Genomic DNA, 13,330 nt, shown 5'->3' with positions numbered 1-13,330 from the left:
ACCATTTTGTGTCTCATGACTGGAGAAAATCCATTTACATTTAGAGTTATTATTGATATATGAGGGCTTAATATTGCTATTTTATCTCATTTTCCAGTTGTTCTATATTTCCATTATTTCTTTTCCCTTGTATTTCTGACTGCCATTCCTGTTTGGTGATTTTCTGTTATGATTTTCTCAGTTTTCCCTTTATTTATGATTTGTGGCTCTACTTTGATTATTTGCTTAGTGATTACCATTAAGTTTGTATAAAAAATCTCATAGATGTGGGGTTGGCCCCGTGGCCGACTGGTTAAGTTTTCGTGCTCCACTGCAGGTGGCCCAGTGTTCCATTGGTTTGAATCCTGGGTGTGGACATGGCACTGCTCATCAAACCATCCTGAGGCAGCATCCCACATGCCACAACTAGAAGGACCCACAGTGAAGATTATACAACTATGTACCAGGGGGCTTTGGGGAGAAAAAGGAAAAAATAAAATCTTAAAAAAAAAATCTCATAGATGAGATAGTGCATTTTCTGATAGCCTCTTATCTCCGTTAGCCTAAGCAGGTTTTATCCCTTTCTGCTTCCCCTTATAAGTTATTTTGTCACAAATTCTCTTTTGTGTTGTGAATTTGTGATTAAACTGAAGTGTTTATAGTTATTTTTGATGCTTTCCTTCCCTTTATCTTTTATGTTTTAATTGTTTACTAACCTATTCTGATATAGAGCTGAAATTTTCTGATTCTAACTGAGTATTTATCTCATTGCTCAAGGTTTTCTAAACCTTTTCACTTTAGTTTCAGATGGGAGGGCTCTTTTCAATGTTTCTTGTAAGGCAGGCGTAGTGGTGATGAACTCCTCAGCTTTTGTTTATCTGGGGAAGATTTTATTTCTCCATCATATCTGAAGGATAACTTTACTGGATAGAGTATTCTTGGCTGAAAGATTTTGTCTTTCAATATTTTGAATATATCCTTCCATTCTCTCCCAGCCTGTAAGGTTTCTGCTGAGAAATCCACTGAAAGTCTGATAGGTGTTCCTTTGTAGGCTATTTTCTTTTGTCTTGCTGCCTGTAATATTTTTTCTTTTTCATTGACTTTTGTCAGTTTTAATTTTATATTCCTTGGAGAAGGTCTTTTTGCACTGATATAATTAAGAGTTCTATTGATTTAATAACCTTGTGAGTCTAGTTTCTTCCCCAGTGGGAAGTTCTCCACAATTATCTCTTTGAAGAAGGTCTCTGCTCCATTCTCCCTCCCCTCTCCCTCTGGAATACCTACAATCCTTATGTTGCTTTTCCTAATTGAGTCAGATATTTCTCAAAGAGTGTCTTCATTTTTTTAAATCTTAGTTCTCTCTCCTCCTCTTCCTGAAGCATTTCTATATTTCTGTCCTCTAAATCACTAATTCTGTCCTCTATAGTGTCAGCTTTATTTCTTACGGTTTCTAGATTATCTTTTATTAAGAATTGTGTTCTACATATCCAGAATTTCTGTTTTTTTTTTTTTAGAGCTTCAATCTCTTTAGTGAAGAATTCCTTTGCTCATTAATTTTACTCCTGAGCTCATTGAACTATCTTTGAGTTTTTCTGTAACTCACTGAGTTTCTTCAACTATTTTGAGTTCTCTGTCATTTAGATGGTAAATTTCTATGACTTCGGGATTGGTTTCTGGAGACTTGTTGTTTTTCTTCTGCTCTGAAGTGTTTCTGTAGTTCTTATGGTTTCTGATGAGTTGACCCTTTGACAGTGCATTTTATGGTAGTATCAAGTAGCAGATTCACCTGCCACCACTGAGGGACAGGCAGGAGCTGTGCTTTCTGAGCCCAACTCATCTGCTGGAAGTTGTGCTGATAGGGCTGCTCAGTGTTTGTTCAGGCTGGCCTCAGCTGCTGGTGAGTCATGCACACACATGCAGACAGGGCCTTTGTGCTCTGCCAGTAGGTCTCTGCAGATGGGACCACTGTGCTTAGCAGGCAGCCAGCTGAGGTGCTGCATTAGTCAGGAGGGGAGAGGCACTTTCTTTCACACAAGGGCCAGCCTTGCACTCATGGTGGCTCAACTGAGCCACTGTGTTTGATGGCTAGGATCTCTCATAGCGACTGAGCTGCCATCACTCCATGGCGAATGTTCCCAAGGGTGGGGCTGCCATAGCATGATGGGTGCTCCCCCAGGCCAGGCCACCACTCCAAAGGCATTGGAATGCAGGTTGGGCTGCCCCAGTCTCCTCTTACAGTCATGCTGGCCACTGTGTGAGGCCCCACGACCTGGACCACTGCCACCAGGAAGGGGGAGGGGTCTGCTCACTCAGTTCCACCACTTCCTGGGGATCCAGTCTACCCACCTTCAGCTTTATGGCTGCATGGATCTCTCAGACCTCCCACTGTGCTGTGTAGGGAATCCTCTATTTGTTAATGAATGTCCATTTAGTTGTAACTTAGAGGGGAGAGACAAAAGGAAAAGCTCTCTCCACCATGAGGCTGACATCACTCTTCCCATTTTGTTTTGCAGTAATTTATTCCTTTTAATTGTTGGTCTTTTTCCCTCATATGAATATACCGTAAGTTATTTATCCATTCTGCTGTTTATGGATTTGGGTTTTTTCCCACTTGTTGGCTATTATGAATTCCTGGGAGTAAGGCATGTGTATATTTGGCTATAGTCAGCCACAAACAATATTCTAAAGTGCATGTATAGTCATCCCTCTGGATCCTTGGGGGAATGGTTCTAGGCCCACCACTTCCCTACCATGGATACCAAAATTCTCTGATGCTCAAGTGCCTTATATGAAATGCATAGCATTTGCATATAACCTATGCACATCCTCTGTATACTTTAAATTATCTCTAGATTGCTTATAATAGTTAATGCAATGTAAATGCTATATAAATAGCTGTTGTATTGTTCAGGGAAAAGTGACAAGAAAAAAGTCTATACGTGTTTTATACAAATGCAGCCATCATGGGTCTTTCAATCCATGTTTGGTTGAATCCCCAGATGCCAAACCCATGGATACAAAGTGCTGATTGTACAAATACACACTCCAACAAGGAAATGTATGAGTTTTGGTTATTCCATATCCTCACAAATCCTAATTATTCTGAATTATTTGAATGTAGCTCTTCCAATGGCAGTATATGGCATCATATCATGATTTAAACTTGCATTTTCATGATTACTAATGATGTAGAACATCATTTCTCGCCTGAATTTTGTCCATTTTTATTAAATTGTCAATTTTTTCTCAATTATTTCTTTTTTTAGATATAAATTCTAAATTTCTTCCCAGTCTATGGATTACCTTTCCATTCCCTAATGGTGTGCTTTGATGGACTAGATTTTTTATTTTCCATGAATTTCTACTTATTAACCTTTTCTTTTATGGTCAGTGGTGCTGGTATCTTGTTTAAGAAATTTTTGCTACCCTAAGTTTATATAGATATTCTCCTGTTTTCTTCTCAAAACTTTTATCACCTTTCCTGTTTATGCCTATGATCCATCTCAAATTAATTTTTGTGTAGGATTTGAGATGTGAAAAGGGTCAAGGTTCATTTTTTCCAGACCCATTGTCAATTTTTTGGTCACAACTTATTGAAAAGCTGTCCTTTCCACATTGAATTTCAGCGACACTTTTGTTGTAAATCAGGTGACTGTATATATACAGTTTCTCAACTCTCTATTCTGTTGAATTGTTACTATTTCTGCCTTAAATGTTTGTAATAATTCAAGAGTGAATCTATTTGGGCCTAAGTGTTTTTCTTGAAAATTGTTAATTATAGATTCAACTTCTCTAATGAGATAGGACTACTGAGAACTTCTACTTCTACGTGTGTTAATTTTGTCAACTTATTTTTTCAAGAAAATTGCCCATTTTACCTTTGTTGTCAAATTTTTTGCATAAAATTATTCACAATTTTCTCTTTGTATCTTTTAGAAAACTGTGAACTATGGAATATTATCCTTTTTTATTCCTGATATTGATAACAAGTGTTTGAACTTTTTTTGATCCACCTTGCTAGGAGTTTCTGAAGTTTAATAATTTTTTCAAAGAATAACTTAATGTGCACCATTGTATGCTTTCTATTTCATTGATTTCTGCTCTTATTTTTATTATTTCTTTGCTTCTACTTACTTGGGTTTGTTTGCGTGTGTGTGTGTGTTGTGTTGTGTTTATCCTCCAGGTAAGGAAGCTTAGTTCATTTCTTTCCAAGCTCCCATCTTTTCTAATAAATGCATGCAAAACCATAAAGTTACCTGTTAGCATTACTCATATGTTTTGAGATGCTGTATCTTTCATTCTAAATCAATTCAAAATAATTTCTGATTTGCAGTTTGGTACCTTTTTGACCCATCATTATTTATAAATGGTCTACTTACTTTCCAACTACCTGTGGACACTCTAGATATTTTTGTTATTGATTTCTACTTTCATTCCTCTCTGTTTGGTTCTAGCTTAAGTTCCCCATATGATTTTATTCATTTGGCATTTATTGAGAATTGATTAGTGACCCACAATATAGTTGATTTTGGTAAATATTTAATATGATATTTTTAAAAATAAGTTTTCTACTGTTGCTGGTTGTAGTGTTCTATATACTGAAATTAGATCAAGTTGGATAATGACGTTATACAAGACTTCTACATCCTTGTTGAACTTTTGTTTCCATCTTTTATCAGTAACTTAGAGAGATGTTTTTAAATTTTCAACTATGATTGTAGATTAATCTTTCACATTAATTTTGTAAACAATTGCTTCACAAATTTTGCAACTATATTAATTGATGAATGTGGACTTAATATGTCTTCATGTTGAACTGAGGATTTTTAATTTCCCACCACAAATTTAAAAACTGAGATAATTTGTCATCAGATAATAAAAAGTAAATTCTTATAACTCAACATTTTCATTTGTCTCTAACATACTTTTATTCATTGGAACTATTACCTGTACTGGAAGTTATTACTCTGAAAAACTGTCCTTTCCTTTCTGCAGACCAGTAGAGATTCCACCACTTCAGCTGGGGAGAAAAAAAGAGTGGATAACGCAGCTATAGTCATCTGGTCCTTGATAAAGTTTCTCATCGTAGATTAGGAGACTGTCAACCAGGCTGCCTTCTGGAACTAAAGGCTGGAGTACCTGCTAGTGGAAATACTATAGTCAACAGCAGAAACTAGATGAGTTTTGTCCGTGTGTGCAGGGAGAATAATCATTAGTCATGGCACCATTATGATAACACGTTGCTTATCATCATCACTATCATCATCTTTGCCATCATCATCATCATCAGATTCTTAGTAAAAAATAAAGCATGCAAAGTCACTGTGCTATGTTTAAAGGATACAAGAGGCATCAAGATCTACTCTCTGCACTCAAGAAACTTAAAAGAGAAAGATGGGCATTGGTTTTTGTTTGCTGTTTCCTTACCTCTCCATAAATTATCTTCCTTTTAATTCAAAAATTTCAGTGAGAGGCTGGCCCCATGGCTGAGTGGTTAAGTTCGAGCGCTCCACTGCGGTGGCCCCAGGTTTCACTGATTCGAATCCTGGGCACAGACATGGCACCATTCATCGAGCCATGCTGAGGCAGCATTCCACATGCCACAACTAGAAGGACCCACAACTAAGAATACACAACTATGTACTGGGGAGCTTTGGGGAGAAAAAATGGAAAAATAAATCTTAAAAAAAAATTGAATGATATAAACTGATTTATTGCCTCAGGTGAAAACTGGCTGGCAAAGCAGATTATGAAATCAAGAATACTCATTACTGAGTGACGTCACTAAGATAGCAGAACAGGAGTTTCTGCATCATCACCTGCAAAGCCCTCCAACTAACCCACATGCTACCCTAGCACTGTGCACCTACAACTCCCCCTTGTAGCCAACACCTCATGTGCACCACCACAGACAGCACACATGAGCCTCTGCCAGTCATGCATCAGCACATACAGATGGCAAGTGTGACTCAGATGAATTGAGAGAGAGCAGATAACTTTAAACACTTCAGGGAAAATAAACACTTCAGGCAAAATAAACTGTCAGTATCTGGCCTGGCTTTGTAGGGGCAAGAGAAGGCATATGATCCTAACATTAACCATAGAATGGCAGAATGGGAAAAAATAAGATTCAACTATGTGCTGCCTATGGGAGACTCATTTCAACTGAAAGAACACAAACAGGCTGCAAGCAAAAAGGTGGAAAAAGGTGCTACATGCAAATGGTAAACAAAGAAGAGCACAGGTGGCTATATTTACATTAGACAAATAGACTTGAAGTCATAAAACATCTAAAGAGACAAAAAAGATAATTCCATAATGATAAAGGGGTCTATTCATCAAGAGGATAACAATTGTAAATATATATGCAACCAACATTGAAATACCTAAACATATGAAGCAAATAGTAACAGAATTTAAGGAAAGAATTAGGCAGCATCACAATAAGAGTAGAAGTCTTTCAACAATGGATAGATCATCCAGACAGAAAATCAATAAGAAAATAGTGGAATTGAATATCACTATGTATCAAATGGACCCATAAAATATGTACAAAACATTTCATCAAACTACAGCGGAATACACATTGTTCTCAAGCACACACTGAATATTCTCCAGGAATAGATCACATTAGGCCACAAAAGATATCTCAAAAAATTATAAAAAATTGAAATCATATCAATTATCTTTTCCAACCATAATGATATGAAACTAGAGATCAATACAAGAAAAACATAGGAAAATTCACAAATATGTGGAAATTAAACAACACAATCCTGAAATAACGTGCCAAAGAAGAAATCAAAAAGTATCTTGCAACAAATGAAAGTGGAAACACAACACACCAAAAGTTATGGGATGCAGCAAAGGTAGCTTTAAGAGGGACGTTTATAGCAATAAATTCCTATGTTAAGAAAAAAGAAGGTTCTCAAATAAACCACCTAAATTTACATCTCAAGGAAGTAGAAAAAGATGGACAAACTAAGCCCAAAGTTAACAGAAGATAGGCTATAACAAAGAGCAGAGCAGAAATAAATGAAATAGAAACCAGAAAAACAATTTTTAAAAAAGATCAATGGATAAGTAGCTTGTAAATATTTTTTCCCAATTAGTGGGCTGTTTTTTTGTTTCAATCCTGTTTTCCCCTGCCTTGAAGAAGCTCTTCAGTCTGATGAAGTCCCATTTGTTTATTCTTTCTATTGTTTCCCTCATCTGAGGAGTTATGGTGTCTGAAAAGATTCTTTTGAAACTGATGGAAACTGATGTCAAAGAGTGTACTGCATATATTCTCTTCTAGAAGACTTATTGTTTCAGGACTAATCTTTAGGTCTTTGATCCATTTTGAGTTTATTTTTGTGAATGGTGAAAAAGAATGGTCAATTTTCATTCTTTTACATGTGGCTGTCCAGTTTTCCCAGCACCATTTGTTGAAAAGACTTTCTTTTCTCCATTGTAGGCCCACAGCTCCTTTGTCGAAGATTAGCTGTCCACAGATGTGTGGTTTTATTTCTGGGCTTTCAATTCCATTCCATTGATCTGTGCACCTGTTTTTGTATCAGTACCATGCTGTTTTGATTACTGTAGCTTTGTAGTATGTTTTGAAATCAGGGATTGTGATGCCTCCAGCTTTGTTCTTCTTACTCAGGATTGCTTTAGCAATTTGGGGTCTTTTGTTGCCCCATATGAATTTTAGGATTCTTTGTTCAATTTCTGTAAAGAACGTCATTGGGATTCTGATTGGGATAGCGTTGAATCTGTAGATTGCTTTAGGTAGTATGGACATTTTAACTATGTTTATTCTTCCAATCCATGTGCATGGAATGTCTTTCCATCTCTTTATGTTGTCATCAATTTCTTTCAAGAAAGTCTTGTAGTTTTAATTGTATAAATCTTTCACTTTCTTGGTTAAATTTATCCCAAGGTATTTTATTCTTTTCGTTGCGATTGTGAATGGGCTTGAGTTCTTGAGTTCTTTTTCTGTTAGATCATTGTTAGTGTATAGAAATGCTACTGATTTGTGTATGTTGATTTTATACCCTGCAACTTTGCCCAGCAACTGATGATTGGATAAAGAAAATATGGTATATATACACAATGGAATACTACTCAGCCATAAAAAAGGACAAAATCGTCCCATTCGCAACAACATGGATGGACCTTGAGGGTATTTTGTTAAGCGAAATAAGCCAGACAGAGAAAGACGAGCTCTGTATGACTCCACTCATAGGTGGAAGTTAACATATAGACAAGGAGAGCTGATCGGTGGTTACCAGGGGAAAGGGGGGGTGGGGGGAGGGCACAAAGGGTGAAGTGGTGTACCCACAACATGACTAACAATAAAGTACAACTGAAATTTCACAAGGTTGTAAACTGTCATAATCTTAATTAAAAAAGATCAATGGAACTAAGAGCTGGTTTTTGAAAAGATTAACAAAACTTTAGCTACAAGAAAAAAGAAGACTCAAAATCAGAAATGAAAGAGGGGGCATTATAACTGACACCACAGAAATATAGAGTCATAAGGGACTATTATGAACAATTATACACCAAGAAATTGGATAACCTAGAAGAAAAAGATAAATTTCTAGAAACTTACAACCTACCAAGACTGAATCATGAAGAAATAGAAAATTTGAGCTGACCCATTGGTAAAATGATTGAATCAGTAATTTAAAATATGCCATCAAAAATTTCCCAGGATCAGATGGTTTCACTGGTGAATTCTATGAAACAATTAAAGACAAATTAACACGATTTCTCAAACTATTCCAAAAGACTGAAAGGTAGCGAACACTTCCAAACTAGTTTCATTATACCAGAATTACCCTAGTTCCAAAGCCAGACAAAGACACTACAAGAAAAGAAAACTACAAGTCAATATCCCTGATGAACATATGCAAAAATTCTCAATAAAATATGACCATACCAGATTCAACATCACATTAAAAGAATCATATATTACAATCAAATGGGATTTAAACTTAGAGTTCAAGGATGGTACAACATACGTAAATCACATAATGTGAAACACCACATTAACAGAATTAATAATTAAAATCATATGACCACCTCAGTAGATGCAGGAAATGCATTTGACAAAACTCAGTACCCTTTGTGATGAGAACTCGCAACAAATTAGGTATAGAGGTAACTTACCTCAACACAATAAAGGCCATATACGATAAGCCCACAGCTGACATCATACTCAGTGGTGAAAGCTGCAAGATTTTCTCTAAAGATCAGGAGCAAGGTAAAGATGTCCACTCTCGCCACTTCTATTCCACACAATACTGGAAATCCTAGCCAGAGCTAGGTGCTCAACATCACTAATCATCAGGGAAATGCAAATCAAAACCACAATGAGATATCACTTCACACCTGTTTGAATGGGTATGATCAAAGAGACAAAAAAACAATAAGTGTTGGAGAGGATTTGTACACTGTTGGTAGAAATGTAAATTGGTACAGCCATCCTGGAAAACAGTATGGAGTTTCATCAAAAAATGAAACTACTTGGGGCCGGCCCTGAGGCGAAGTAGTTAAGTTCACACACACAGCTTCAGCAACCCAGGGTTTCGCTGGTGCAGATCCTGGGTGTGGACATGGCACTGGTCATCAGGCCAGCTGAGGCAGTGTCCCACATAGCACAACCAGAAGCACTCACAACTAGAATATACAACTATGTACTGGGGGTCTTTGGGGAGAAGAAGAAGAAAAATAAAAAGATTGGCAGCAGATGTTATCTCAGGTGCCAATCTTTAAAAAAATGCAACTACCTTATGATCCAGCAATCCCATTTCTGGTTACATATCCAAAGGAATTGAAACTAGTATCTTGAAGAGATAGCTGCACTCCCCTGTTGATTGCAGCATTATTCAAAATAGCGAAGACATGGAAACAATCTAAGTGTCCACTGACAGATGAATGGATAAAGAAAATTGATATATATACACAATGAGATATTATTCAACCTTTAGAAGGAAAGAAATCCTGCCATTTGCAACAACATGGGGGAACCTAAAGGATATTATGCTAAGTGTAATATGCCAGACACAGAAAGACAAATACTACTTGATCTCACTTATATGTGGAATCTAAAAGAGTAGAACTCATAAAAGCAGAGAGTAGAATGGTGGTTGCCAGGAGCTGCAGGAAGTGGGAAATGGGGAAATGTAGGTCAAATGTTAAAAGTTTCAGTTTGCAAGATGAATTAAGTTGTAGAGATCTAATGTACAGCATGGCAACTGTAGTTAATAATACTATATTGTATACTTGTAATTTGTGAAGGATACAGATCTTAAGTGTCCTTACCACATACAAAAATATGATAACTATGTGGAGTGATGGATATGTTAATTAGCTTGATTGTGATCATCATTTCACAATGTATATGTTTTTCAAAACATCTTACATATATACAATTTTTGTCGGTTATACCTCAATAAAGCTGGGGGAAACAAATACCCATTATTTAGCCTACTTAAATTTAAAAATTTTGAAATATAATATGGATTATTTAATGTTACAAAAATAATAAAGTTATAACTAATAATAATAGTAATAAAAACAATAAACATATCTATATCCACTTCCAAGATTAAGAAATCCAATCTAAGACAATTGAGGTCTGTAATCTTCCTTAGGCACATATCCATCACTTTTTTCAAATGGTACTGGCATACCATTTTTTATCACTACCAAGCCTTTCATTATACCTTTCTACATTGGTATTTATCCCTAAGTGATACATAGTATCCTTTCATATTTATAAAATGTATACATAAATTGTATCATAGTCTATGTATTTTTCTAAAACATGCTTTTAAAAAAATTTTGTCTATGATTCTTATCACAATAATTCTTGTTGAATAATCAGAATGCAGAGGGCCATACAAAAAATCGTAATCTTCGCCTCATACCTCCTCACCTTTCTTTTTAAACCTGCTCTGAGGCTCTTTCCCCATCCCTAGATGAAACCTCCGACAGGCCACATAATGTATACTCTTCTCATTAAAGAAAAACCTCCCATCCTTTCACTCACAAGAATAGCCTCATTTTAGTAATTAGTGTATTTCAGCCAAGTACAGGAATTAGACCTCAGATCTTCATTCAGAGTTATACCTTCTCTATCTGCCTAGTTCAGACCTGCCTCAGAAGGCTTAGGGGTTGAGATGGCAACAGGCAAAGCTATTGTTGACTCTTTCTCCATTTAGTCATGTTGTGCTTCATCTTCAATGCTCTAATTTACGGGCCACTTTTCTGAATTCCACATACTCAGAGTTGGGGAAGGAGCTGAGTTAATGGGAAGGAAAAGTCTGAGCATTGGTAAATGTTGGAAGCTGGACACAGTAGACGATCAAAGCAGACTCCTTTCCTTGGAGCACTTGTATGTAGGTTCCCTAGAGGCTGCCACTGGAACCATTTGTCATGGCACTCCATTTCCTGTGATGTAAGAAATGCATTTTTCCCTGGCTCCTGGGTACATTTTCTCTCCAGGCCCTGCAAATTTGGTCATGTATTGCTCTATTCTTGGTAACTTTGCCCATCCCAAACCCTTTTCCCTTCCCTCTTCTCACACAGAAATTAAAATGACCCAGACTCACTCTCTCTTCCAGAGCCTAACTAATCTATGAGCAAATGCATCCTTGCCTATGTTACTGGAGGTATTCTTAGATGCCGGTCTCTTTATCTCTCTTCTGATGCTTCAGGCTAATAGTCAGTTGCTTCTAGATCTTCGATTACTCAGAAAAGTCAGGCCACTCTACTCTTGAATTCAGGAAGCACATGTCAAGCTCTTCCCTATAGTATCCTTGAAGTCTCACTCAGATGAAGTCAAGAAGAAGGTGTCCACACTGGGGAGCAAAGAAGAGAAACTGGCACAATGCTGAACCTCTGCACAGAAACTATTCCCTGATTTCCAACATCTACCCTATCTATGTTCAACCCTTCATACCCTCCAGTTGAGTGATGAGGTCAAATTTAATATTTCTTCCTTGCATGGAGGGTTTTATAACATTCACTAGAATATGCGTGTATTTGCTATCTCTTTTCTTGAGATCCCAGTAAAAACTATAACAATAAAGAGCCCATTTTAACATCATGTTCCACAATAATTTTATGTTAATTTAAGATCATTGCCTTAAAAATAAATGTTCTATGAACAAGATGGACCTTTTTCTGTAACACTGACCACAGGCCACCTGGGCCAATATTGTCATCAATTGTAGGACTTTTCTTAGAAATCTGAAGGAGCGTGTCTTAAGTTCTATATCTTATGAAATATGTTTTTACTCCATTTATTCACTGCAGATTTGCAGCCACTATACCCTTTCTCGGCCTGATGCTCAATCTGCAGCACTTTGGGAGCAACATTTTCCTGTTCCAGATTATCTTTGGAGCTGTCACCTTCATAGTCAGATGTGCTGTTCTTTTGACAATGAATCATGTGGGTCGTCGAATAAGCCAGATGGTGTCCTCCTTCCTGGTAGGAATTCCCATTCTGGTCAACATCTTTTTGTCCCAAGGTGAGAGAGACAGGAGTTTGGAGAAAGTAAGTGGTTGCCCCCCATTCCTCAGGGATTACATTTGTCTTACCTGCCTAATGCCAAAATAATGGCATTTTCCACTGAAAATCAAAGGATTTCTTGAAGTCTGTGTGAGGGTTCAGAACTGAGTCTGACAAAAAGTTGTTAGCAAGACTTAGGCTCTTACAGAACAAATGTCAGCAGGGAGTAGTTCAGACCCATGTTTGTCTTCATCACATCTAGGATGAATCTGGACATCAGTTCCAATTATTCCTCAGGTTTCCTTAGAAAAACAACTAACCACTTGCCCTTTGGCCAATCACACTTTTAATAACAACCATGGAAGGGCTGGGCCTTGCAATTATATCCCACAGTGGGGGCTTTACTTCCTCTGTCTAGGGCTCTTACTGATTTTTAAGGCCTCTGTGATATGCCTACTTCCTCATCCCCATGTATTGACTTTTGAGGCTGGTATTAATTCACCATAAATGCGACACTTTATTATGAGAGACTTCTTGACTTCAGTGAATAAAAAACACTTGTCTTCAGGCAGAGAAGCATACAGTAGAAACAAGGAAAGAGGCTAATCTTAATATATCTCTTAGCCTACCCCTAAACAAGTAATAGATTAAGAAGCTAATCCAGCCTCTCTTAAAATCTATTTAGTAAATTAACAGAATGACCATAGGCAATGATTATGAGAACTTGAGTAGTCACCATGCTTCACCTACCTCCCAGAGCAAGAAGGTAATTTTCAGGGTCCCAGTCGTCCTCCTGATGACAGCCTGCTGCCTTATAGGCAGCCCTCTCCATTGTTATAAAGTCCT

At 37.1% G+C, this 13,330-nt stretch overlaps 1 protein-coding gene across 2 annotated transcripts in view; it reads left to right on the top strand.

Annotated features, from left to right (window-relative positions):
- Positions 1-13,330, top strand: part of LOC103540295 (steroid transmembrane transporter SLC22A24) — a 53,519-nt gene that overhangs the window by 35,956 nt on the left and 4,233 nt on the right. For both annotated transcript variants that reach the window (XM_070565358.1, XM_070565359.1), the window contains exon 7: positions 12,289-12,503. In XM_070565358.1, the coding sequence (XP_070421459.1) occupies positions 12,289-12,503 (215 nt within the window). The remainder of the gene's footprint in view (positions 1-12,288; positions 12,504-13,330) is intronic.

This window comes from Equus przewalskii, chromosome 11 (assembly GCF_037783145.1).
Source record: "Equus przewalskii isolate Varuska chromosome 11, EquPr2, whole genome shotgun sequence".
In the NCBI taxonomy this organism is placed as follows: Eukaryota; Metazoa; Chordata; class Mammalia; order Perissodactyla; family Equidae; genus Equus; species Equus przewalskii.
Note: the sequence above shows the minus strand (reverse complement) of the source record. Positions and strands in the feature narration are given on the sequence as shown.